General features: G+C 39.0%; 1 protein-coding gene across 7 annotated transcripts in view; it reads left to right on the top strand.

The window, feature by feature from the left end:
* The window catches only part of KCNIP4 (potassium voltage-gated channel interacting protein 4), a 1217373-nt gene that overhangs the window by 1084859 nt on the left and 106782 nt on the right, over positions 1-25732 (top strand). For 6 of the 7 annotated variants that reach the window (XM_063705092.1, XM_063705094.1, XM_055385665.2 and 3 more), the window contains one exon: positions 10515-10639. In XM_063705092.1, coding sequence (XP_063561162.1) covers positions 10515-10639 — 125 coding nt within the window. The remainder of the gene's footprint in view (positions 1-10514; positions 10640-25732) is intronic. The other variant, XM_063705093.1, reaches the window with a different exon arrangement.

Here is a 25732-nt window from a genome sequence, read left to right as displayed (position 1 = left end):
GGAGGTCAAATGATATAACAGGAAGGGGAAAGACAGGTTTGGGGCAGGTCCTGGCTCCCCCTGCCCACACTCATCAGCTGCACAGCTGTGCAGACTTCAGCAAATTCCTCCACCCAAGAAACTATTTCCTCAGCTGATTATCATGCCACCCTCTTTGAGCTTTGTGAGCAGTGGAACCGAGGAATGGAATGGTGAGTATGTTGTCATCTCTCTACAAGTTTTTGCAGTAGAAAAGAAGGGTGGAAATAAATTATATCAGTGCCATGAAAATTCGCTTTGGAAATCTTTCTCCAGGCAGCTTTTTCTTTGTCCTGATGTATCAGACTTGAACGTTAAACAAACAGTAGCATCACCTCCTTATCCTAGAAGTTCTCAGGAATAGCATCTAATGCTATGGTCAAGAATCTTTCAGCATTGGAAATCTTCCTCCAATATCCACCACTGGACCAAGCTTCTAAATATTTAATAATACATAAGATATCATTAGAAAGTGATCATCCTCATTATGTTATTGCCATATGGATCAACTCACTATTCAGCCAATTTAATAAAATGTAAACATTAGGAGTAATGGCTCAGAGGGTATTTTTATCAATGAGATAAAGCAATATAAGTCAAGCAGGCTGAATTTTTGTCTAGACAAATTAATTTCAGCTCAAATAGAATTTTAAAGTTACAATATTTATAATCTTTTTAGAATGACAAATGGATACATTTATTTTTAAAGAAGAGTCATGTTGTATTTAGAAATGGGACTGGGTGCGGTGACTCATGCCTATAATCCCAGCACTTTGGGAGGCCGAGGTGCGTGGATCACCTGAGGTTAAGAGTTTGAGACCAGCGTAATCAACACAGTGAAACCTCATCTCTACTAAATACAAAAATTAGCCAGGTGTGGTGGGGCGTTCCTGTAATTCCAGCTACTTGGGAGGCTGAGCCAGGAGAATCGCTTTAACCTGCGAGGCGGAGCTTGCAGTGAGTCAAGACTGCACCACTGCACTCCAACCTGGGCAACAAGAACGAGACTCCATCTCAAAAAAAGAAAAAAAGAGAGAAAAAAAAAAAAAAGAAATGGGACCTGCTGTAGATACACTCACTATTCTTGGAATGCTTCAAGTAGTTATTTATTTCACATTCTCTTACGGAGCACCTTCACTGTGCCAAATAAGATAATCCTTCCAGTATTTTGGCAGGACCTAAATAAAAGAACAAGGCAACAGCCTCACAGTGTTTCATGCTTTATAGGCAAGGACTCATCTCTGCACACATGGCCTGAGTTCTGAATCAGCTTTCTCAAAAAGTGACATTATTCTTCATAATATTATTTGTTTTCTGCATTAGAAGACTTGTTTCCAAAGCATGTCGTCAAAAGGTAGGACTCACACTCGTATTTGTTCGTAAGGCAAGATGTTCCGTAGTAGTGTTCTGGATGGCATGATTTGACCTCAGAGTCAAATTTGCATAATTTTGAGTTGAGCTGTACCAAGCTTCTACTGTGTTTTAAGAGAAGTTGTGAGAAAGAGGAGAACGATGACTATTTTTAAAACGCATTCTGTTGTTCCCAGATGATTTGAATTCCAATTTCTAGCCCAATTGTGTCATGGCCTGAGGGGACTGTTGAGTCAGACTTAGGACAACCTCAGCCCTGAGAGACTGAAATCTAAAGAACAAAGGACAAAAAGACACAGCCAGGAAGCTCAGTGGTGTCTGGGTTGGGAATTTGTTGTCTGATTAAAATTAAATTTGTTAGAAGATACATGAATTAAAATACTATTTGTATTTCGCCTATCTCAGGATGCAAATGCGCATTTGAATTGGCTCCTCTGCAAGATGCCTGAGTGATGATATGTCTGCATGGCCTGGAGATAACTCCAGAGGCCAGAGTCCCATCTGGTTCTGGTTTTTGTCTCAAACAAACATTCATCTCTCCCAAATCTAAATTTCTCAGGGGTAAAATGCAGAAAAACAAACGGTTTCCTTTGTTCCTTCCAGCTCTGAGATCCCATCACTTCGTACCTTATTCTACCATGTGTTTCTTATCAGCACAGCTTTGTCTGCAGGTCTGGTGATCTCCTGAAGGTGCCCGGGCATATTTTCCCTGGAAAGAAATTGAGGCATTGGAGGCTCAGCAGCCAGCTAGTTTGTGATTTAAAATCTCTTATCCCCTAGGATTTTGAACCAAGTAATTTAATTGTTGCCATCTCTTAAAGTAGCATATTGACTAAGCTCATGGTCTTTGGTGTTAAAAAGCCAGGGATTAAATCCCAGACCTGTCACTTGTAAGCTGTATGACCTTGAATAAGTTATTTAAGAAATGTGAGTCCCAGTTTACTCCTTGTAAAATGAGGGCTACATGACTTCTTGTAAAATGTAGCTATCTCACTGAACTTCTGTCTGTATTAAAATGGGATAATATACAACCACGCTTAGAGCAAAAGTTCTCCATAGGGTGATGGTTGCTATTAACATTCCCAGCATAGTGCTCAGTAACCTGGACTTTGGGCTGCTGGAGACACTTGTCTTCATCTTGTTTACTAACTAGCCATTTGGCCAAGAGTTGCTTGGGTTATGGCCAAGTTACTTAGACTCTCCAAGCCTCAATTTTCTCATTTATAAAATAGGGATGATAATCCTTCTCTTGAAAGATGTTGTGAAGATTAAATGACATAATTGGCTAGCAAACTGCCCAGCACTCATTGTGCAAACCTTGTGGATAACAAGACCTGCTTTTATCAGTGTCGTGTGTCATTTGAATATAGGTAGATATATTAGTTTGCTAGGGCTGCCATAACACAATGACACAGACTGGGTGGCTTAAGCAACAGGAATTTATTCTCTCACAATTCTAAAGGCTGGAAGTTCAAGGTCAAGGTACCAGCTGTGAGCCATCTTCCCACTCCATCTTCACATGACCTTTCTTCTGTAAGCCCACATTCCTCGTGTCTTCCTCTTTTTTCATTTTTTTTTTTTTTTTTGAGATGGAGTTTCACTCTCATTGCCCAAGCTGGAGTGCAGTAGTGAGATCTCGGCTCACTGCAACCTCTGCCTCCTGGGTTCAAGCAATTCTTCTGCCTCAGCCTCCCGAGTAGCTGGGATTACAGGCACCCACCACAACACCCGCCTAATTTTTTGTATTTTTAGTAGAGATGGGGGGTTTTGCCATGTTGGCCAGGCTGGTCTCGAATTCCTGACCTCAGGTGATCCACCCATGTCAGCCTCTCAAAGTGCTGGGATTACAGGTGTGAGCCACCACGCCCGGCCTATGCTTAACTATCTTCTTAAAGGCCCTACCTCCAAATACAGGGTTAGACCTTCAACATATGAATTTGAGGAGGGACACAATTCAGTCCACCATAGGACCAGAAGTCAGACTGCCGTAGATTAAGGAGAGAGCAAGAAAATGGATCTAATGAATACAGTTAACTTTTCTGAGGAGTTTGACAAAATAAGAGAGGAGAGGTTATCATTATTTGTATCATTATTTCTGTGCTGGTATTGAAAGAGACTGTGGCAAAGTGGGAAGTGGGAAGAACATAAGCTGTGGCATCAAAGACCTGGGTGTAAATCCTGTCCCTATGCATATATATGGAAACCCGTATATATGCATAGGAGATATATATGTATGTTTTTATGTATATATAAACACATATTTGACTTCTGGTTGTGAATTTCTTCACATCCATGAGACTCAGTCTCCATGTGTGTGAAAAATAAACACTTAAACCTCACTCTGGGGTTATTGTGAGGATTAGGATTATGCCAATCAAGCACCTTACCCATCTCCTGGCATACAACAAGGGCTCAATAAATGTTAGGCACTGGGTTAAAACCACCCAAAATGCAGGCTCTTACAAGGTGGCTGAGTCACAATGAGAATTCACAGTCCTACGTGGAATCATGCCGTGCTCCCCATAGTTTGCCTCCAAGAATCAGAGTTGATTGGGTTCGGTGGTGTTGCTTTTTTAACTTATCATATGCTGGTGATTGCTGATGATTTCAGTTATGTTTTAGAGCCTGTCACCTGCCTAGAAATAGAAACAGCCCTTTGGCAGGTAGGAGTCATTAAGAAGTAAAGTACCAGACAGCTGGAAAAGCAAGAGAGCCCACAGGCAGACACTTCAAGGGCGTTTTTTTTTTTTTTTTAATACTGCATGTGATGATCATCCTATCACGCACACTTAATTATACTGATCCTCCAGCCCTGTGTCTTTTGTCTCAGACTTTGCATCTGCAGAGAAAGAAACTCCATTTGTAGCACAGCTCAGATTGCTGCCTGATACAAAGGCCCAGAAGTTAATCCACTGTTTTGGTTCTTTCCCATGTGAGGGTCACTAGGTCTAGACAAGGTTATGTTATGATTGAAAGACTGCTCAGAAAATTTAATTAAAATCCCCTCTACTTTTGCTGTATTTCCCAGTACAATAAATAGAGAACATAGTGATTCTGAAGAAGACATTTGAGGTCCACCAACAGCCCACAAATTTCAGTTTGAAAAATATTTCCCTATAGGGCAGCAAATATTCAAGGGATTGGAGAGGATCAGAAAGTTGAGCAGGAATATCCTTTGTTTACCAGATTATTCTTAAGTGACAAAGGAGTATCAGACTTCCTGTTAGGTTTAGAGGATAAACAAGACATGTAAGATATTGATCTTGTCTGCAAAAAAAACTCACAATGGAGAAAACAAACATGAGCAGATCATGATGTTCTGTTTTACATGCTATACAAGAACCAGAGTGTGGGAACGATGACCAGGGGGTCATCAATTTTGCATAGTACGGCAATCCAGAGAGGCTTCAGAAATGAGACACTTATATTTAAATTGGATCATGAAAGATATATACATTTTAACAGGTGGAAAAGGAAAGTGGAACATTTTAGTTTGAAGAACTTGCACTATAAATGATTCAAAAGAAGATTACGTCAGACATTGTTCAAGAAAGCACAGGCTTTCTATTCGATATTATCTATTTACATGAGGTCTATTGCATGCTATTTACTCCTGAATTGGCAAATACAATAATACAACATAGTTGAAGTCATTGGATCAACAGCAGTCTAAAAGCAACATTTTCCATCATCTTTTCTATCTCAGGACCCATTGAATAGAATCAACCCATTTGTTCAAATGGATGAAGGAAAAAATTGAAGGATTTTGGCTGTTTTCATTTTCCCCATAAAGCCCAGATCAATTTGTTAATGCCTAGGTGCCTTTTTCCAGCTACTTTTAGCTCTTCCCACATACTTTAGGAGCACAACTACTTACTTTCCCATCAATTTTATCCTTGTCAGCTCAATTTTATCCCATCAATTTTATCCTTGTCAGCCTTCTCATCTTTCCATGTCCTTTTCTATTATTTTTATTCATCCATCACTATTATGAAGCTTTTCCATTTCGTTCTTTCCAGATAAGTTATTATAATATAAAAAGTACAAAGCAAATGTTTGTTTTCATCTCCCATTACTCATTTTCACAAATATAGCCACTCCAAGTGTTTGTTTCATCACCAATTTTTTTTTGTAAACTTCTTGAGGGCAATAATTAAGATATGCTAAGATTAGGGTGCCACTGACCTTCTCTTCCTTGCCAAGTGAGAGCTTTTGCCCCTCAATGCTCTCAGTGAGGCAGAGTAGTAAGGAGGAACAGATGTTAGCAAGAGGCAGCAATATTAGTGTCAAAAATGGCTCGACTTTGGCAAAAAAGACTACATTTCCAACTGACCCATGGGACAAGGGATTGGGGTCCTAGTGGCCCTGGGATGAGAGGAGCTGACTGTTATCCTTAGACCCTTCTCTCTGAGTCTCGAATCTGTAGTCAAGAAGAAAGGATAGAAAGGGGAAGCCATGGCTTCATACTGAGCCTGGATGTTTTTATTCCTGCTAAGTTCCTCATCTGAGGTGTGGATTGGTTTACACAACAGAGAGAATTCCTATAGGCCACTATCTGACCCCACTTCAAAGGAGCTGGACTGAAGGATGATATTTGAGACACAAGCACCTGAACCCTAATATATTTCCAAATCCTCCAGACTTGTGCTTACATGACCCTAGGGCAAATGTGCAGATATTACCAGATGTTACTTGGGCCAGGAAAGGTTCTATGGACAAATACCTTTGGGGTCAGTTGGGTTATGCAAAGTTAAACAAGACTCCTTGTTACAGGTCTTCGCAAACCTATATATTTTAATATTTTGTGACAAAATTACATTAAAGTTCACAGCATTTTCCAAACATCTATGGGCACAAAATTCCTTTTTGCATAAAACATCTTTGAGAAATTATAGTGTAAACATAATTCACAAAGCAAAGTACAACATTTTAAAGCTTATCTATACCTATTGACTCTATTGACTACAAAATGGACCTAAATAGAATATCCTCTAGGCCCCCGACCATCCAGTATGTACCCATGAAACCAACTGGCTGCTGGTTACTTTACCCATGTCAGCACCTAATCTGAACATTTTATTTTGTAGCCCAAGGCAAAATATCTGATTTCTTTTTTCACTTTACTTGTAAAATGGACAGATGTCCTTCAATTCTTTTTTTCCTCATAAATTATTGAGGTACAGGTGGTATTTGGTTACATGAGTAAGTTCTTCAGTGGTGATTTGTGAGATTTTGATGTACCCATCACCCATGTATACACTGCACAATATTTGTAGTCTTTTATCCCTCTCCTGTCTCCCACTCTTTCCCCCAAGTCCCCAGAGTCCATTGTATCATTCTTATGCCTTTGCGTTCTCATAGCTTAGCTCACACAAATCAGTGAGAACATATGAGGTTTGGTTTTCCATTCCCGAGTTACATCACTTAGAATAATAGTCTCCAATCTCATTCAGGTCACTCCAAATACCATTAATTCTTTCCTTTTTGTGGCTGAGTAGTATTCCATTATATAAATATATCACAGTTTATTTATCCACTCATTGATTGATGGGCATTTGGGTTGGTTCCACGATTTTGCAATTGTGAATTGTGCCGCTGTAAACATGCATGTGCAAGTATCTTTTTTGAATAATGATTTCTTTTCCTTTGGGTGGATGCTCAGTAGCAGGATTGCTAGATCAAATGGTAGTTCTACTTTTAGTTCTTTAAGGAATCTCCACATTGTTTTCCATAATGGCTGTACTAGTTGACATTCCCACAAGGAATGTAGAAGTGTTCCCTGTTCACCGCATCCACACCAACATCTGTTTTTTGATTTTTTGATTATGGCCATTGTTGGAGGAGTAAGGCAGTATTGCATTGTGGTTTTGATTTGCATTTCCCTGACCATTAGTGATGTTGAGCATTTTTTCATGTTTGTTAGCCATTTGTATATCTTCTTTTGAGAATTGTCCATTCATGTCTTTAGCTTACTTTTTGATGGGATTGTTGGTTTTTTTCTTACTGATTTGAGTTTGTTGTACTTTCTGGATATTAATCCTTTGTCAGATGTATAGATTGTGAAGATTTTCTCCCACTCTATGGGTTGTCTGTTTACTCTGCTAACTGTTCCTTTTGCCACGCAAAAGCTCTTTAGTTTAATGAGGTCCCAGCTATTTATCTTTGTTTGTATTGCTTTTGCTTTTGGGTTCTTGGTCATGAGATCCTTGCCTAAGCCAGTGTCTAAAAGGGTTTTTCCAATGTTATCTTCTAGAATTTTTACAGTATCTTGTCTTAGATTTCAGTCCTTAATCCATCTTGAGTTGATTTTTGTATAAGGTGAGAGAGGAGGACCCAGTTTCATTCTCCTACATGAGGCTAGCCAATTATCCCAGCACCATTTGTTGAAAAGGGTGTCCTTTCCCCCACTCTATGTTTTTGTTTGCTTTGTCAAAGATCAGTTGGCTGTAAGTATTTGGGTTTATTTCCAAATTCTCTATTCTGTTCCACTGGTCTATGTGCCAATTTTCATACCAGTACCACGCTGTTTTGGTGACTATGGCTTTATAGTATAGTTTGAAATCTGGTAGTATGATGCCTCCAGATTTGTTCTTTTTGCTTAGTCTTGCTTTTTCTATGAGGCTATGCAGGCTCTTTTTTGGTTCCACATGAATTTTAGAATTGTTTTCTCTAATTCTGTAAAGAATAATCATGGTATTCTGTGGGGATTATGTTGAATTTGTAGATTGCTTTTGGCAGTATGGTCATTTTCACAATATTGATTCTACTCATCCATGATGCTACCCAGCATGGGATGTGTTTCCATTTATTTGTGTCACTTATGATTTCTTTCAACAGTGTTTTGTATTTTTCCTTGTAGAGGTCTTTTGACTCCTTTGTTAGGTATATTCCTAAGTATTTTATATTTTTGCAGCTATTGTAAAGGGGTTGAGTTCTTGATTTGATTCTCTGGTCACTGTTAGTGTATAGAAGAGCTACTGATTTTTGTACATTAATTTTCTATCCAGAAACTTCAGTGAATTCTTTTATCAGTTCTAGGAGCTTTCTGGAGAAGTCCTTAGGGTTTTCAAGGTAAACAATCATGTCATCAACAAACAATGACAGTTTGACTTCGTCTTTACCAATTTGGATGCCCTTTTTTTCTTTCTCTTGTCTGATTGCTCTGGCTAGGATTTCTAATACTATGTTGAAGAAGAGTGGTGAGAGTGGGCATCCTTGTCTTGTTTCCATTCTCAGAGGGAATGCTTTCAACTTTTCCCCACTCAATATTATGTTGGCTGTGGGTGTGTCATAGATGGCTTTTATTACATTAAGGTATGTGCCTTGTATGCCAATTTTGCTGAGAGTTTTAATCATAAAGGAATGTTGGATTTTGTTGAATGGTTTTCAGCATCTACTGAGATGATCGTGTGATTTTTGTTTTTAATTCTGTTTATGTGGTATATCACATTTATTGACTTGCATATGTTAAACCATCCCTGCATTCCTGGTTTGAAACCCACTTGATCATGGTGGATTATCTTTTTGATATGTTGTTGGATTCGGCTAGTGAGTATTTTGTTAAGGATTTTAACATCTATTTTCATCAAGGATATCAGTCTGTAGTGTTCTCTTTTGGTTATGTCATTTGCTGGTTTTGTTATTAGGGTGATGCTTCATAGAATGAATTAGGGAGGTTTCCTTCTTTCTCTATCTCCTTATATCTTTCTTCAGATGTCCTTCCATTCTGAGAGTCTAAGGTTCTATTTTTTTTGTTTGTTTGATTGTTTGTTTGAGACAGGGTCTCATGCTGTCACCCAGACTGGACTGCAGTGGTGCCATCACTGCTCACTGCAGCCTCAGCCTCCTGGGCTCAAGCAGTCCTCCCACCTCAGCCTACCAAGTAGCTGTGCAAAATATCTGATTTCATTGGAATCCTTAGCGAACATTAGCAGAGTCTATCTTGTAGTTGCATTTTACATAGGGCGCAAAACTGATTATTATTAAATGACAATTCCATTGTTTATAACTAGTGGTTGTTATATAGAAACAAATTACAGGTTGGACTATTTGTGATCTTCTATGTTTTTCTAACTATATCTTAAAAATGCTAGAGATGCTGGTGAGGTTGTACAGAAAAAGGGAAATTTTTACACTGTTGGTGGGAGTGTGAATTAGTTCAACCATTGTGGAAGATAGTGTGGTGATTCCTCAAAGACCTAGAGGCAGAAATACCATTTGACCCAGCAATCTCATTACCGGGTATATACCCAAAGGAATATAATTCATTCTATTATAAAGATACATGCCTGCATATGTTCATTGCAGCACTATTCACAATAGGAAAGTCACAGAATCAACCTAACTGCCCACCAATGATAGATTGGATAAAGAAAATGTGGTACATATACACCATGGAATACTATGTAGCCATAAAAAGGACAGAGATCATTTTATTTGCAGGCACATAGATGGAGTTGGAAGCCATTCTCTATAGCAAACTAATGCAGGAACAGAAAACCAAACACTGCATGTTCTCACTTGTAAGTGGGAGCTGATTGATGAGAACACATGGGCACTGCCAGGGAACAACACATGCTGGGCACCTGTTGGGGGAGGGAGAGGATCAGGAAGAACAGCTAATGGATACTGGGCTTCATACCTGGGCGATGGGATGATCTGTGCAGCAAACCACCATGGCACATGTTTACCTATGTAACAAATCTGCACATCCTGCAGATGTACCTCTGAACTTAAACATTGCGGAAAAAAGAAATATATGTTACTATACTGTTAGATTTATAGAGTAATATATATTGCTACTTAAACTTTTTGTTTGAAGCAATCATATAATCCACTGATTATCTGAAATAAATTCCTGTGCTCTTTTTTGTTATCTTAAAACAATGCTAGGGTTGTAATATCTACATTAATGACAAGAATATGCAAAAAAATCATATACAAGTGTTTTAGCTTAATACGCTTAAACTGGGAAATGTAAAGGCCTTATAGGCATTGTGAGGGTCCTTCCTTTGTGGACAATCACAGACATTAGCAGACATGTTCTTCTGTTTTCCATTGTTGCTATGTGTAAGCATCGGTGAGCAGCGGCTGGTCCTAAGACTCTTTCTTGTTTTCCTCCACAGACAGCGTGGAAGATGAACTGGAGATGGCCACCGTCAGGCATCGGCCCGAAGCCCTTGAGCTTCTGGAAGCCCAGAGCAAATTTACCAAGAAAGAGCTTCAGATCCTTTACAGAGGATTTAAGAACGTAAGAACTTTCTTTTTGACTTTACCTTCACACAATTCCCAGAGGAGCATTGAGAAATGAGAGGAAAAGGGGGAAAATATCCCATTCTGTGAGAGCCCCATCATATGTATATTTCATACTGATCCTTCCCAGATAGGAATATAATCAGTATCTGTGGACTTTGATTCTCTGTGGTACACCCATGCTGGCATACTGTAATTGCCCATTAAACAAAGAGTTTCTGAGAAAGTTTTATTCAATTCAGTTATTGGTTGAAATATTTTCTCTTCATCAACTATAATGACATAATTTCATTAACCTTCCATTGTTTCCTTAGTTTTTAAATACAGGCTGGTGCTTGACTTGAGTCTTGAATGTAGATTGAGGCCTATCAAGGGATTCCATTCCTGGAATTGGAGGATAATTACTGTAACTTTTATAGTTTAAAAAACCATGCTGCCAATGTCTGTAAACCACAGGTGTCTGTAGGTCATCACTGTACCTGGTTCTCTGCAATCCAGGTGTGCAGATGACCCTTCCTCCTGGGTGAACCATCTTCAAAAGGGAATGAGAGCCCAGAAAACCCCAGAGTGTGGGGTGAGAGAAAGTGAGTGGATCCAGGCTGACTACGAGACACAGTCTCTTACCAAATACTTTGTATGTGCTAAGGGTTAAACTAGATGCTGCAGGTTATTCAAAAGCCAGAGAAGATACACTTCTATCCTTAAGGAGCTTATGGTCTGAATAGGGAGAGAAAACTTGCTGTCATGAATCTATCTGAAAACAGTTCATCCTTAAAGGCATCAAATGTTTATGTATCAAATAGCATACACATCCCAACATATAGTTTGTTCTTATATATATGGAAACCAGAGTAGCTACAGGCACCCCTGGAGATCCAAATTAAATTGCTTTGATCTCTTTTGAAACCCAGCCCCTAAGACCCCCAGTTCCAGTGCATGTAGAAGTCTGTGATGTCCAAGGATTTCTTCTAATTCCATCCTCTTCACATCTGACCACCACAACTGTTGCCTTTGTCCAACCTTATGCAGACCAGATATGAATCTCTACCTCTTCTTTGGAATCCACAACAGCAATTTACTCAGAGAATTCATACCGGTAGTTGACACTGCAGAATATTTTTATAGGGTTTCTGCATGCGCATTGCACACAAGTTTCCACCATCTGTCTGAATGAATGGGGTCTGTCTTTCTCCCATTTCTGCTCCTCGCCCCGTTCTCCTTGCCCTGGGCTTTCTAAGTTTTTCTCCCTCTATTATGCAGAGTAAATTTGTTTCTTCTCCAAAACTTGATCATCTGCAAAGACCTAGGACTTCGTGGCAATAGATGGGGGCAGAGGAGATTATAATGGAGATGAGTGCTCACCACACACACAGACCGCTGATTAAAGGAATCTGATAGGTAATCTATCAAGACAATACATACAAATAAACGTGCATAAAGGGAAAAGGGTTTTGACAACTAGGAAAGAGGATGAGTAGTTATGCCTATTCTGCAGTGGTTCCAGGCTTCAGAGACAGCAGGTATTTGCAATGAAACGGTGGTATTGACCACTGGCAGCAGAAAAACACTGAGCAGCAAGGACAGAAAGGAAAGGAGGTGTAAAAGACCAATCTGGGCCAAAAATCAGTGCTCAGAGGAGGTGAATCACAGAATAAAACTTCAAATGTGTTCATGTGAACACCTAAACTTCTTTGCTGTAATTCAGAGATCTAGTAATAAGTAGACTTTTTTTTTCTTTTTAACATTGGATTGTACATCAGATACAGAATGGTTGTTGAACACAGGAGAACTGAATCCAATCTCTCAGCATCCCTGTATTCCCCGACTGCTGCTATGTTATTATTCCAATGCCATCCCCATAGGGTTTCTCTGTTTGGGGTCTGGCTGCCTTTCATTGCATTTGCTATAAATTGGAATCATGATTACTGCCATCATTAATCTTTGGAGACAGCATCTCTGCAGCATGTCTAATACAAGTGGCACTTCACAATAAATTGCTAGGCTCCAAAGTCTGCATTCATTGCTTTATTTTATTTTATTTTATTTTATTTTTTGTTGCCCATATGTCCTTCTCTTCTTCCTTTTCTCTCCTTCCCCCCTTTTCCCAAACTCTTTTCTTTCCCCTTTTTTAATCCTTCTGACGCCACCTCTTATTTCTTCACTCCTCCTTGCTTTCCTTTTTTTCACCTCTTCTGTCTCTTCCCCTTGTGAATTATTGTCTCCTTTCAGCTCTTCCCCATCCTCCTCTTCCTCTATTTTTTTCTCTTCTCTGTCTTTATTGATTTCTTTTTCTCCCATCTCACCCTGCCCCATGAGACAAATTTCCATCAGACCTGAATATGCCAAAGGCCTATTTTATATACTTCTTTAAAAGAAAGGACTTCACAGTTTGCTCAGAAAATATTAATCGACATCTCTCATAAATCAACACAAGTGGCCTTTTAATTTTTATTTCCCCCTAGTCAAATGTACAATTCTAATAAATGAACCCTAAGCATAGCCGAAATACACTAAGCAGGTCAGCAGCACTTGGGTTTTACAGCATGGTAGTAAGCTGAAGCAGCTTCCATCCAAGAAAGCAAACCAACTGCCTTGGTTCCCTAAACACCAATTACCTCAAAGCCCTTAAGATCACAAACTCATTTCCCTGGAAACAGTTGGGATATTCATTTTTAATGAAACTATTAAAACTCTCCATACTATGATTCAAAGGATAAACCATTCGTCAACATATTAAAATGGTCACACTTGTGTGAAAGTAGCTCAACATAGCCAGGCACCCCTGCAAGTAAATATGACCAGCATAACTCCACCATTTTTTTCCCATATGGTATCTCTGATACATCCCCTCGCATTTTCAACATAGATTGTTAATATAGATTGGAAATGAGAGGAAGGGAAGATAGTGAGAGAAATATCTCCTCCCTCACACAGGCTTACTCACTGAGGCTCCCACGCATTTTTAGGTCTCTTGCCAGATTCTGAGTCTCCAAAAGTGAGTAGCTGATAGAGACAGAATACAGTACACTGTCCACCTATAATGAGCCTCAGAATCACCTGAAGGGCTTGTCAAGACACAGATTCCTGGGCCCCATCTTGAAAGATTATGACTTAGTAGGGGTGGGATTGGGTCACAGAATTTGCATTTTCTTTTTTACAAGTTCCCAGGTGATGCTGATGCTGCTGGTCTGGAGCCCACACTTTGAGAATCACTGGTTTTGTGCAGGTATCATAAGCTTTGGTGTCACTCAGCCTCAGGTCATGTTACTCATTTGGGCAGTTCCCTCTGACTCAGGAGACGATGTGTCTTTGTCTATAAACTGGGATAATGATAACTAGATTGCACTTTTTTAAATAAAGAAATATAAAAAACATGAAGTTCAATAAAAAGGAGTTATTGTAGTATGGCCCCAAATGGTCAACCTCAGTTGTATGTTCCATCAAAGTGGGACAGTCATGGTTGGCCTACATACTTCCCAGGCAGTGTTTGGGTTTTGGACTACATAATTATATATTAGGAAGGATGCAGAAAATGCAAACTATTATCTACAGATCAGCAGTCTCAAAATTAAATGCACGTTGCAACCATCTGGGGAGCTTTACAAATTAAAAATAGTGGCTACTATGCTTGGTGATTCTGATGTAATTGCTCTGGGAAAAAGCTTCAGCATTAGGATTTATAAAGCTCTTCAAGTAATTATATTGTGTAGGCAAGATTGAGAACCATTGAACTAGATATATAACATATACAAGGTGCTTCTAACACAAAAAGAAGTGACCTATTAGTGATGAGCTCTATCATGACAAATACCAATGACTAGGCTAGCTACATTGGAATCGCATGAAGTCTCTGGTGTGTGTGTGTGTTGTGTGTGCGCGTATGTGTGTGTAGGGGTTGGAGAGAGGTAAGAGGTCTTATTTTTGAGGATTTTTATTCAGTTAACTGGGATGATGTTTAGGAATTCTTCTTTTTTTTAATCTGAAGTCCTTAATTTATTAAAAATATTTTACATTATAACAGACAGTGAACAGAAAGCCACATTTGAGAACCAATGGTCAAAAGGTCACACAAATATCAATATACATGTTTCATAATCTTGCTTTGCTGCACTCTTTCGAAACCAGTTATAGCTTCAGTTCAATTTTAGGTGGTTGTAAATGATATAGTGGGGCATTAAGTTTTAATATAGTGATGCCAATGCTGCTTTGGCATTTCCTGTCATTAATTAATAATATATAACCTATTCTTCCCATTTTTAAGGCACAGGATGAGTTGCAAATAGTTAGACCTCTATGCTTCAGACAGCTGGTTCCTTCTTCTATGGAATCTTCCCCTGCTTCCTTTTCTTTCTTTGCTCTGGATTATAATAGGTAAAATTATCCATTAAAATCAAATATATCATTAAGGCATCACTTTAATACCTGCTAATGTCCTTTTGACATAAAATGTTATGTTACTATCTTTTTTATCTAAAATAGAAAGATGTTTACATTCATTTTCTATTGCCATGTAACAATTTGCCAAATACTAAATGGATTTAGAAAGCATTCATCCATAATATACTGTCCCAAGGATCAGGAGTTCAGAAATGACATAGCTAAGTGCTCTGGTTGGAGTTTCATGAGGCCACAGTTAGAATCATGATTGGGCTGTATTTCTTTCTGGATCGTGGATCCTTTTCTAAGCTCCTGTGGTTGTTGGCAGAATTCAATTCTTTGTGGTTGCACATATGAAATTCCCCTCTTGCTGGCTGTCAGTGTAGGGCCACGCAGCCCCTAGAGGCTACTTGCAGTCCGTTTCCACCTGGTCCTCTTGCAAGCTCCCTTGTAATATGGCAGCTGGCTTCTTCAAAGCCAACAACGGAGGGTCTCTCTAGTCCTCTAATGGGTAGTACAGTCATGAGTGTGGCATCTCATCCCATCACCTCTGAGTTATGTGCGCATCTAATTGAAGCGACAACCTGAACAGGCTAAGTGTGAGCAACAAGGCTGTCTATTCACCCGGATGTGAGCGGGCTGAGTCCAAAAAGGGAGTCAGCAGAGGGTGGTGGGATTGGAGCTAATTTCATAGATTAGGGTAAGCAGTGGAAAGTTACAGTTAGGGGCCATTTATTGTGGGCAGGGGAAGAAGGTTGCAAGGTACATTATCATAAGGTGGGAGGGGTCATAGAGCACAGTGTCACTAGGTTGATTGATCAGTTAGGGTAGAGCATGCTAGAATGGTAGAATGTCACAGGGTTGCCTAATCAGCTAAGACAGGTACTAGCCATTTTTCTTCTTTAGTGGTTTTCCTGTTGTCCCAGACTTTCTGGCTCCCAGAATTTGAGATTTCTGGATGTGTACATGTGGGTCACAGGGGTCATGATGGCTTGACCATGGCGCAGCCTGCTCAGGGGACCTTACACTGCACATCTCAGCACTCAAGATGAGGAGATTTAAAAAGGTGTGACTCACTGGGGGTCACATAGGGTGTATCCATCACAGTGGAGCTTGTGAGGAGGCAGCAACACCTGTAGAGCAAAGCAGCTTAATGTGCTCTGCAGTCACATCTCAAATGCAGTTAATCCCCACCCTCCATGTTTGGCTTATTATCCAGACACCCTCCTTGGGCATTTCATCAAGAACAGAAGCATACTTTTTTTTTGTTTCATTTCTGCAAGAGTTTTGATGTTGTAGCCAAAGGAACCAGCAGGACATCTGAGTTCTTGTATGGGGCTTTTCCACCCCATTCAAAGTGTTTGGGAAATTCTGCAGTAAGATCTTTAAAAACAGATGAAACAGATGCAGGGTAAAATTATAGGGATCTACATTTTTGCAAAGTACATTTACATAAAAAGCACTATGTCCGATTTATCGTGGGAAAGGAAAGAGGAGAAGTTTAGTTCCCTTAAACTTTGCATGGGAAACAGTAAGATGCAGTGATTAGGACACAGGAATTCACTGCTAATTGCATAAGGCAATTGCTCTTTTGTCACAAGCCCTCAGGGTTATTCTTGAACGCTTTCATAGACTGTGTTACCCTCAGTAAATCACTTCATTCCTGCCGGCTTCTGTCTCTCTGTCAGCAAATTAGGGATTAAAATCTTCTCTTTGAACCATGAAGGAGGGTGGGTAATAATTGGTTTTGTTCAGTGTTTGAAAGACTCAGATAAAAGGCCTTCCTTAAGAGCAAAGCATTATTCATGTACTTTAGAATTAAGGTAAGAACAGAGTTAAAATGCTATTTCCTTTGCCCTAGCAGAACTGTCTGTCAGATTTCCAACCAGAAGGGCTTTCTGAAGGGAAGATTGCCTATAAGCCTATGCAGTTAACACGACCTCCCTTTTGACTTCCATAGACTGACATAGTGCAAGCGCTGTCCAGGGTTCAAACCTTACCGCTGCCATTTCTGAGCTTGAACAATGGCTTAGATTCTCTGGACATGAAACTATCCTTTAAAATTTAGGATATTAATATCCATGTAGATAAGAAAATAAATGAGAAATGTTTTACTTAATATCTTTAAGAGTGCTGTCAAAAGATATCAGAGCCCTTCAGTTCTTTCGTTATTCTTCTATGTACAAAAGTAACTAAACTTCATAATGTAATTAAAAATTCATAATGACTCAGTAATGTCATCTTGAAATATGTTAAGCATTAGTTTATGTTATGCATTATGTTGGTGTGAAAGAAATTGTGTTTTTATGCCATTACTTTCAATGGCAAAAATCACAATTACTTTTGCATCAATCTAATATATTCTGTGGCATTTAGATGCTTCTTGATTTATTTGTTTCTTTCGATTTTTTGTTTTGTTTTGTTTTGTTTTGTTTTCTTGAGACGGAGTCTCGCTCTGTCACCCAGTCTGGAATGCAGTGGCACGATCTCCGCTCACTGCAAACTCCACCTCCCAGTTCAAGGGACTCTTCTGCCTCAGCCTCCTGAGTAGCTGGTATTACAGGCGTGCACTACCACACCCAGCTAATTTTTCTACTTTTGGTAGAGACGGGGTTTCACCATGTTGGCCAGTCTGGTCTCGAAATCCTGACCTCAGGTGATCCGCCTGCCTCCGCCTCCCAAAGTGCTGGGATTACAAGCATGAGCCACTATGCCCGGCCTTCTTTCAAATTTTAAACTCATAAAATGTCATGCTAAACACTTTAAATCATACAGAGGTTTAGAAATTGAAATATCGAAGTGTCCTAGGTACAGGAAACTTCTCATCCCACCTTGCTAGAGGTAACTACTGTTAGTTTTCTCCTTTATTCTCATAGGTATATTTTATGTGCATACATCTGTGTGGAGAGATTATTTTGACAAAAATGTTACCTTCATTTATGCAGTCACTTAGAAATCCAGGCTGGGCATGGTGGCTCATTCCTGAAATCCCAGCACTTTGGGAAGCCTAGGCGGGTGGATCACTTTAGGCCTGGAGTTCAAGACCAGCTTGGCCAACATGGAGAAACCCCATCTCTACTAAAAATACAAAAATTAGCCAGGCATGGTGGTGTCCACCTGAAATCCCAGCTACTTGGGAGGCTGAGGCACAAGAATCCCTTGAGCCTGGGAGGTGGAGGTTGCAGTGAGCCAAGATTGTGCCTCTGCACTCCAGCCTGGGTGACAGTAAGATCATGTCTCAAAAAAAAAAAAAGTAAATCCAGTTGTCTTTCTGGGCTCTTCCCTCAGAACCTCGTTTCTAATTAATCTCCCAGCTCAGCCAGTTCTCCAGTCTTTGTATCTTTCACATCTGCCTCTGCCTTTCCCTCTCCACTGCCCTGCCTCTCACACGCTGCTGTCACTGTCACCTCTCATCTGCATGTCTTCAATGACCCAGACTCCTTGCCTACAGTCCTGTCTTCCTCTGAATCATTCGCCACTGTGCAGCTGAAAAGGTCTTTCTAAAGAACAAATAGAAACCAGTCAGTTCCTACTTAAAACCAATTGCTGGCTTTTTTTTTTTTTTTTTTTTTGCCATTAGAAGAGAGATTCAATTGTCTTACATGCTCATCCAACAAATATTTCTTGAACATCTACTATAAGTCAGATATTGGGTTAGATGCTGTCTATACTGCAGTGACCCAACTATCCCACGATCAGCCAGGCCTTGACCAACCATCTTCTGCTGACTTTTCGTGTCTCACCCCTCACTCATCCCTATTTACTCTGCTCCAGCCAGAAAGAACTGCCTGCAGCTGAAGTGCATCCCTCTGAAGGGCCTTGACCTGGACTTTTTCTCCTGCGAGAAATGCTGCTTCACACAATTCCCTTCTTCATCAGGACAACAGCTACACCTTCTCCACATCCATACTTAGACTTCCTTTCAATATATTTTTTCATGGCTTATTCTCTGAATGCTGAGTTCAGGCTCATCACTGTAAAAGGTATTTAGGATACACTGACAAAAAAAGACAGCTAATTTTTCTTTAGAGTTTGTATTCCATTGGGGGAAGATAGTGAAAAGAGGGGCAAAAAGCAAACACATAGTTAAATAAGAAAATATCTAGTGGCAGTAGAAGGAGGATGACATTTGTTACAAAGAACTAGAGCAGGGAGCTTCTTTCGATGGAGAGGCTAGAGAAAGGGAAGTGGCATTGCATTGTATCTACAATGTCAAGAAGGGCACTGCCATGGGAAGGTAGAAAAAGGACTTTCTAGGCATAAAGAACAACCCAAAATCATGGGGTAAGAGTGAGCAAGAGTGGCTGGAACCTGGAACATCATTTGTATTTTATTCTAAGGATAGTGGGGAACTACCTGTTTTTAAAAGTTCAGATACAAACAAAGCATTGATTTTTTTTTTTAAGATGGCCCTGGAGGGCTACTCTAAGCAAAATGGAGTGTAAGACATCAGAGTAAAATTGGGGACCCTCTAGAAATCTGGTCCAAGAGATTAAGACAGAAAGGAGATGTGGCATAGACCAGGGTAGTAGCAAGTAGAGAAGGAGAGAAATGATGGGCTTGGATATATGGTGGAGGTTGAGCTGAGTGGATGTCGTGATGTTTTGGATTAAAAGGGGAGGGAAATTGAGGAGGACTCGCAGCTATCTTGAGAGTTTTGGGGTTGAAAGACTTGTCTGTGGAAAAGCTTTCTCTGATATCTCCTAAAGTAGGTTTGGAGACTCTGCTATGTGCTCCCATCGTAGCGCTTATTTTGGGTTTCCTCTTTGCTTGTTGACTCCTCCCCTATTCTTTAAGCTTCCTGACAGCAGGTGCTGCACCTTCTTTACTACAAAATTCTCAGCCCTTCAGACTGTGTCTAGTATATGACAGGTAATCAATAAATATATGTGAACAAATGAATGACCCCAAACAAAAAGATTGGAGGCCAGCCCAATAAAATTTTTATCTTCTCTCACTTTCTTCTTTTTAGTTCCTTCCACATCTACTGAGTAAAATTGAAGTGCTGTTAATTTGCTTTTTTGAAAAATAATCTAATAATAGGGGGAGTGAAAGAGCATGGCTCCTTTAGTAAAAGAACTACACCCAGTAGTTTAACACCTTCTATTTGTTTTATCGAGTACTACTCAAAAATGTTAAGAGCAATCTCAAATGGTATTGAAGAACTTCCTTTGATTCCATTGCAAGAGTCGCCATCTGGTAGAATATTTGTGTCCTGTGTTTGCCCATCAAATATTATTCTATCAAATGAGTAATGGGATCTCTGTGGCTTAAAAACCCCTTTCACTCTTGCAACATATTTCAAAGTTGAGCAGAAGGAGATGGGGGTGTTGGTATCCAGCACGTCACCATATGTATTAGACAGAGAAGGATCAATGCTGTAACACACAGCTCCAGTAACTCAGTGGTTTAAGACAACAAATGTTTGTTTCTCTTTCATTTCCTAATCCTATGTGACTCCGTTGGGGACAGGATGGGGTTTCTGTTCAACTCATTTATTGAGGACACTCCTTCCATCTCGTGGTTCCACTATTGCCTATGGTGCCGGCTTCCTCCACTGGGTCATCCGCATCTGGTCCTCAGTTGAGAGCAGAAAGATGGTGTGGGGCATTTGATGGGCCTATTTTGGACTAACGGACATTCCACCCATCAGAGCTCAGTCATATGGTCCAACTTGATTTCAAGACAGGCTGAGAAATACGTCTTCCTATGTACTCAGGTAGAAAATAAAATTTTATTTTCTCCAAATGAGAGAATGACATGGAAGATAGATATGTTAGGGGTTCCCAAGATTGTCTCTAGTTTTGAAGATTTGCTAGGGGATGTACAAGACCCAATATACAATCACACAGTTATGATTTATTACAACAAAAGAATGCAAAGCAAAATCTGCAAAGGGAAAAGGCACATGGGGTAATGTTTGGAGGAAACCTGAGGCAAGCTTCCAAGAGTTCTTTCTGAGTGAAGTCTCACAGGAAGTGCTTAATTCCCCCAGCAATGAGTCATTGTGATAGCATTTATAAAATGTTGTCTAGTAAGGAAGCCATTAGACATTCAGTACTTAGTATGTACCCAAATTCCAGACTCCAAGAAGCAAAGCAGATGTTCAACATAAACCATATTGTTTGCACAGTTTAAGCACAGTGAGCCATTTGATTCAAAGAATGGTAGACACTTTCCCAACATCCAAGTGGCTAGCCTTGCAAGCAGGCCTTTCTAAGGACAGTGATCTCACACCTGTTATGCTAACTCTTTTCTGTGCAAAAATGGACATATGTTGAGGTAAAATTTATAATGTAATTAGATTCTGGTTCTGGTTACCCTTGGGCAAGATACTCCCTGGGTTTCATATGTCACCTGCAAAACTGAAGAATAACATCTCATAGATGCTTTGCAAAGACAATGAATGTAAAGCAAAAAGCACAGACCCTGTCTCATGACAACACTCAAAATGTAGCTGCTATTATTGTTATTGCTATTATCATTATCACTATTAGCACCATTATTATCATGCCAGTACTCTGAATTGTGTTGTATAATCTAGAAGTTCTTTCTTAAAGTTTCTTTTCCCCCCTCTCAAACTTTGATTCACATTATGTACATATAAGTATATAAATTTGCTTTTTGAAAAATAACCTATCTATATATATATATCCAATATAGATATATACATGGTATACAATATAGATATCTACTTGCTTTTTGAAGAATAATCTAATAATAGGGGAATCTAATATATTTTTATATCTATGTGTATAGATATATAGAGATAGATGTCTATAGATAGATATTTGCTTTTTGAAAACTATGTATATCTATATCTATAGATCTATATCTCTATAGATGTATATATGCTTTATTCAAATTGGAATATAGTTGAATTTGGGTACATGCTAAGCACTGGATGTCTAATGACTTACTTGTTAGACAGCACTTTATAAGTTTTATCGCAATGGTAATATTATACATATATTCACACATACAGATTTGAGAGTCACCTCCCAAAAAAAAGTTAGAAAACACAGATTTGTTCTTAGCCCTACAAAGAGTTGTCAGAGGACAAATCTGAAAATAGTGCCTTTATTGTGGTTACTTTTATTCTGTCCCTTGAGTTCCTCAAGAAGCTAACATAATCTTTCTCATAATGATTCCCTCACTGGGATTTTGCAAAAATCAAAAGAGATAGCATAATTTTTGATGTCTTAAAGACATAATATTAAAATGTAGGTAGTTTTTAAAAGCAACTTATGTAAAAGTAACCTCTAAATAATATAAAAATTCATTACAAGTCTTTCTAAAGACTTCAAGATTTTCTGTATTGATTCATCTGCAACAATCCTGTAAGAAAGCTCCCATTTTCTTTCAAGTCATAGTTGGTTTGGTCCAGGCTGATGTGGCAGCTCTGCTCTAGCAGGATGTCATTCAGGGACCCAGGTTCCTTCCAACACATTGTCCTGCTATCCCTTGCTACCATCTGTATCCTGTAAACTGGGTCAGTGTCATGTTCAGATCCTGAGGGTAAGTGAGGTAGTCATAGTCCAGGGGCAAGTGAGTCTGGATTTAAAGATAACATGAAGAGTCTCTACATCACTTTTATTCACATTAAGGGCTCGAACTTAGTCACAAGGATCATCTAGCTACAGGGGAAGATGGGAAATGTAGTTTCTGGCTAAATATCAGTGTATAAATGTAAAAGGAGAAGTTGGATTTGGGGGAACAAACAGCATTCTGATAAAGTCAACAAAACTTGCTTCTCCTGAATTTTTCTGGTTAATATTCCTAAAAAGTTTCCTTAGATTCAGCTAATCCTTCTAAGACATTTTTTTGTTTTAGTCTGGGAGCAGTGCGAACTGATGTACTTCAGACTCAGATATCACTTGAAGAACCAGCATTTAGAAATAGTACTAAGACTCTGTCTTATGAACCCTTTGAGATTTTCTACTTCCCTTAGCACTGTACGTCAGAACTGAATGCATATCAAGTTCAAAAGCAGCTTCATCCAAAGAGGCTTGTTAATAGAACTTGTTGCACATAGAACCTAGTCTTCACAGCACAGAGCCCATGCAAGAGTGGTAATAAGACTGCTATGTGGATCAACTTTAACAGCATTAGTCTTCTTTATTTTTTGAAGTAACTAATTGGTTCACAAACATATATCACTGAGGCCGGGTGTGGTGTCTCATGCCTGTATTACCAGCACTTTGAGAAGCTGAGATGGGTGGATCACCTGAGGTCACGTGTTCAAGACCAACCTGGCCACCATGGCAAAACCCCATCTCTACTAAAAATACAAAAAAAAAAAAAAAAAAAAAATTGCTGGGCATAGTGATGTATGCCTGTAGTCCCAGCTACTTGGGAGGCTGAGGCATGAGAATTGCTTGAACCTGGGAGGCAGAGGTTGCAGTGAGCAAGATCACACCACTGTACTCCAGACTGGGTGACAGAGCGAGACTCCATCTCAAATGAAAAAAAAAAAAAAATATATATATATATATATATATATATATATATATATATAGCACTGACAACTCAATAAATAATTTATATATATATATCACTGAGAACTCAATAAATAATTTTTCAAGTTCAGTACATATTTGTTAAAGAGCCTGCTGTGCAATTTTGGCTGTTTTGTGGCTAAAACTAAAATTAAATTCTAGGGCACCATTCATCACTGTACATTGCTGGCAGTAAACGTACTCCATAAAATCAGATCATTTTCTGCTTTTCACAATCCCCATTTAAACGTGTTCATTAATAGAAGTGTAACTGGCAGTTATTCCAGTGATCCTGCAGGCATTCGAATCTTTATTAAAATAAAATATGTTGCCAAAGCTTTGGAAGTCTTTTCAATGCTATATTTGGGCTGAGTGTGTGAGACTCTAAGTCCTCTTAAATCTGTGTTGACTAATTTAATTTCAGGAAAATACAAGGGAGGAGAATGTGTCAAAAGAAAATGAGAAACAATCAGTTATTTTCTTGTCTATTCACATTTTAGTAAATTATGCTTAACATCTGATATTCCAACTCCCATAAAATTTTAGAAGATTGGGTCAAAACTTTTCATCTCAAGTTCCCCGTGGTTGTTAATTGTTTTCACAAACACGTATTAAGCATCAAGCACCAACTACTTACTGAATGCTTAATATATCCCAAGGACTTTGCTAGTATTGGATATATATTGATGCAAAAAAGAATCGTTCTCACCTGATAGACATTAGAGTGTAGTGGAGGAAGGGGAAATTAATAAGTAAGCAAAGAATTACTTAAGGGTAAATTATGGTACATCCAATGGGAAAAAAAAGAGAGAACTCTGTGAAAGAGACTCCTGTGGATGCAGGAGACCTAAGGAAAGTATGATGATAAGTTTTATATGTCAACTAAGCTATACTAGGGTGCCCAGTTGTTTGGTCAAATACTAATCTATATTTTACTGTGAAGATATTTTGTAGATGTGATTAACATCTATAATCAGTTGACTTTAAGTAGATCAGATTACCCTTGATAATGTGAGTGGGGCTCACTCAATCAGTTGAAGGCCTTAAGAGCAAAAACTGAGGTTTCCCAGAGAAGCAGAAATTCTGCCTTGACTATAATGTTGAAATCCTGCCTGAGTTTCCAGCCTGCTCACCTGCCCTACAGATTTTGGACTTGCCATTCTCCATAATCACATTAGCCAATTCTTTAAAATAAATCCATAGATGGATAGATGATAGATAGACATAGATCCAATCATCTCTCTTCTCTGGAGAAATCTGAGTGATGTAGCAGGCCTTTCTGAAGTTGAGGGTTTTTTAATGGCAGACCTCAGGAGAAAACCAGTAATGAAAGAAGCAAGGAAAAAGTTATTCCTGGTTGAAGACACAGCAAGCGCAAAAGCCCTAAGGCAGGAAAGGGTTTATTGGGTTTAAGAAACTGATGGAGGTTGATGTGACCAAATCACCATGATTGAGGGAGAAGGTGATATAAGATGAGACCAGCCAGGTAGACATACAGCAAGTCAAGCAGAGTCTTGCAGGCTCGATCTGACTCATTGCACAGTGCAAAATCATTAAAGGATTAAGTAGGAGAATGACACAAATTTATGTTTGTAAAACAAAACTCTATTTGGCAAATAATGGATTTGGTCATGGAGGAAAAATAAGGAATGGGTAAAGAAGATATTGCAGTAAACTAGCCAAGTTATGATGGTACATTGGATTAGAAATTTTAATTGTTGACATATAAAGAAGTGAAAGTATTTAATCTATATTTTATAAATAAAAATGACAGAATTTGACAAATAGGTTGAATGTGGCTAGGAGGGAAAGAGCAACAATATAGATGATTCCAAGTTTTCTGATTTAAACAACTAGGCAGGTATTCTTACCATTTACTAAGATGCAGAAAACTGGGGGGAAATTGTTGAGTGAGGTTTGGGGGTGTTAGGAATTAGTAATCAAAATTTGAATTTAGTCTTCTAAAGTTTGATAAATTCTAGTGGTTGGATATATAATTTTATAGAGCTAAGAGGGGTGTTTGGGGCTCAAAATACGTATTTAAGGGTCACCAGCATATATGTAACATTTAAGGCCATGGGAATTGATGATTACTAACAATTGTAAGAAAAATAACATGCATTGAATACATGTAATGAACCAGCTCTGCCCAAAATACTTTAGGTATGATTAACCCTCTTTATTCTCTTAGCAGCCCTACGAAATAGGTTTTTTTA

The sequence above is a fragment of the Gorilla gorilla genome, chromosome 3 (assembly GCF_029281585.2).
Source record: "Gorilla gorilla gorilla isolate KB3781 chromosome 3, NHGRI_mGorGor1-v2.1_pri, whole genome shotgun sequence".
In the NCBI taxonomy this organism is placed as follows: Eukaryota; Metazoa; Chordata; class Mammalia; order Primates; family Hominidae; genus Gorilla; species Gorilla gorilla.
Note: the sequence above shows the minus strand (reverse complement) of the source record. Positions and strands in the feature narration are given on the sequence as shown.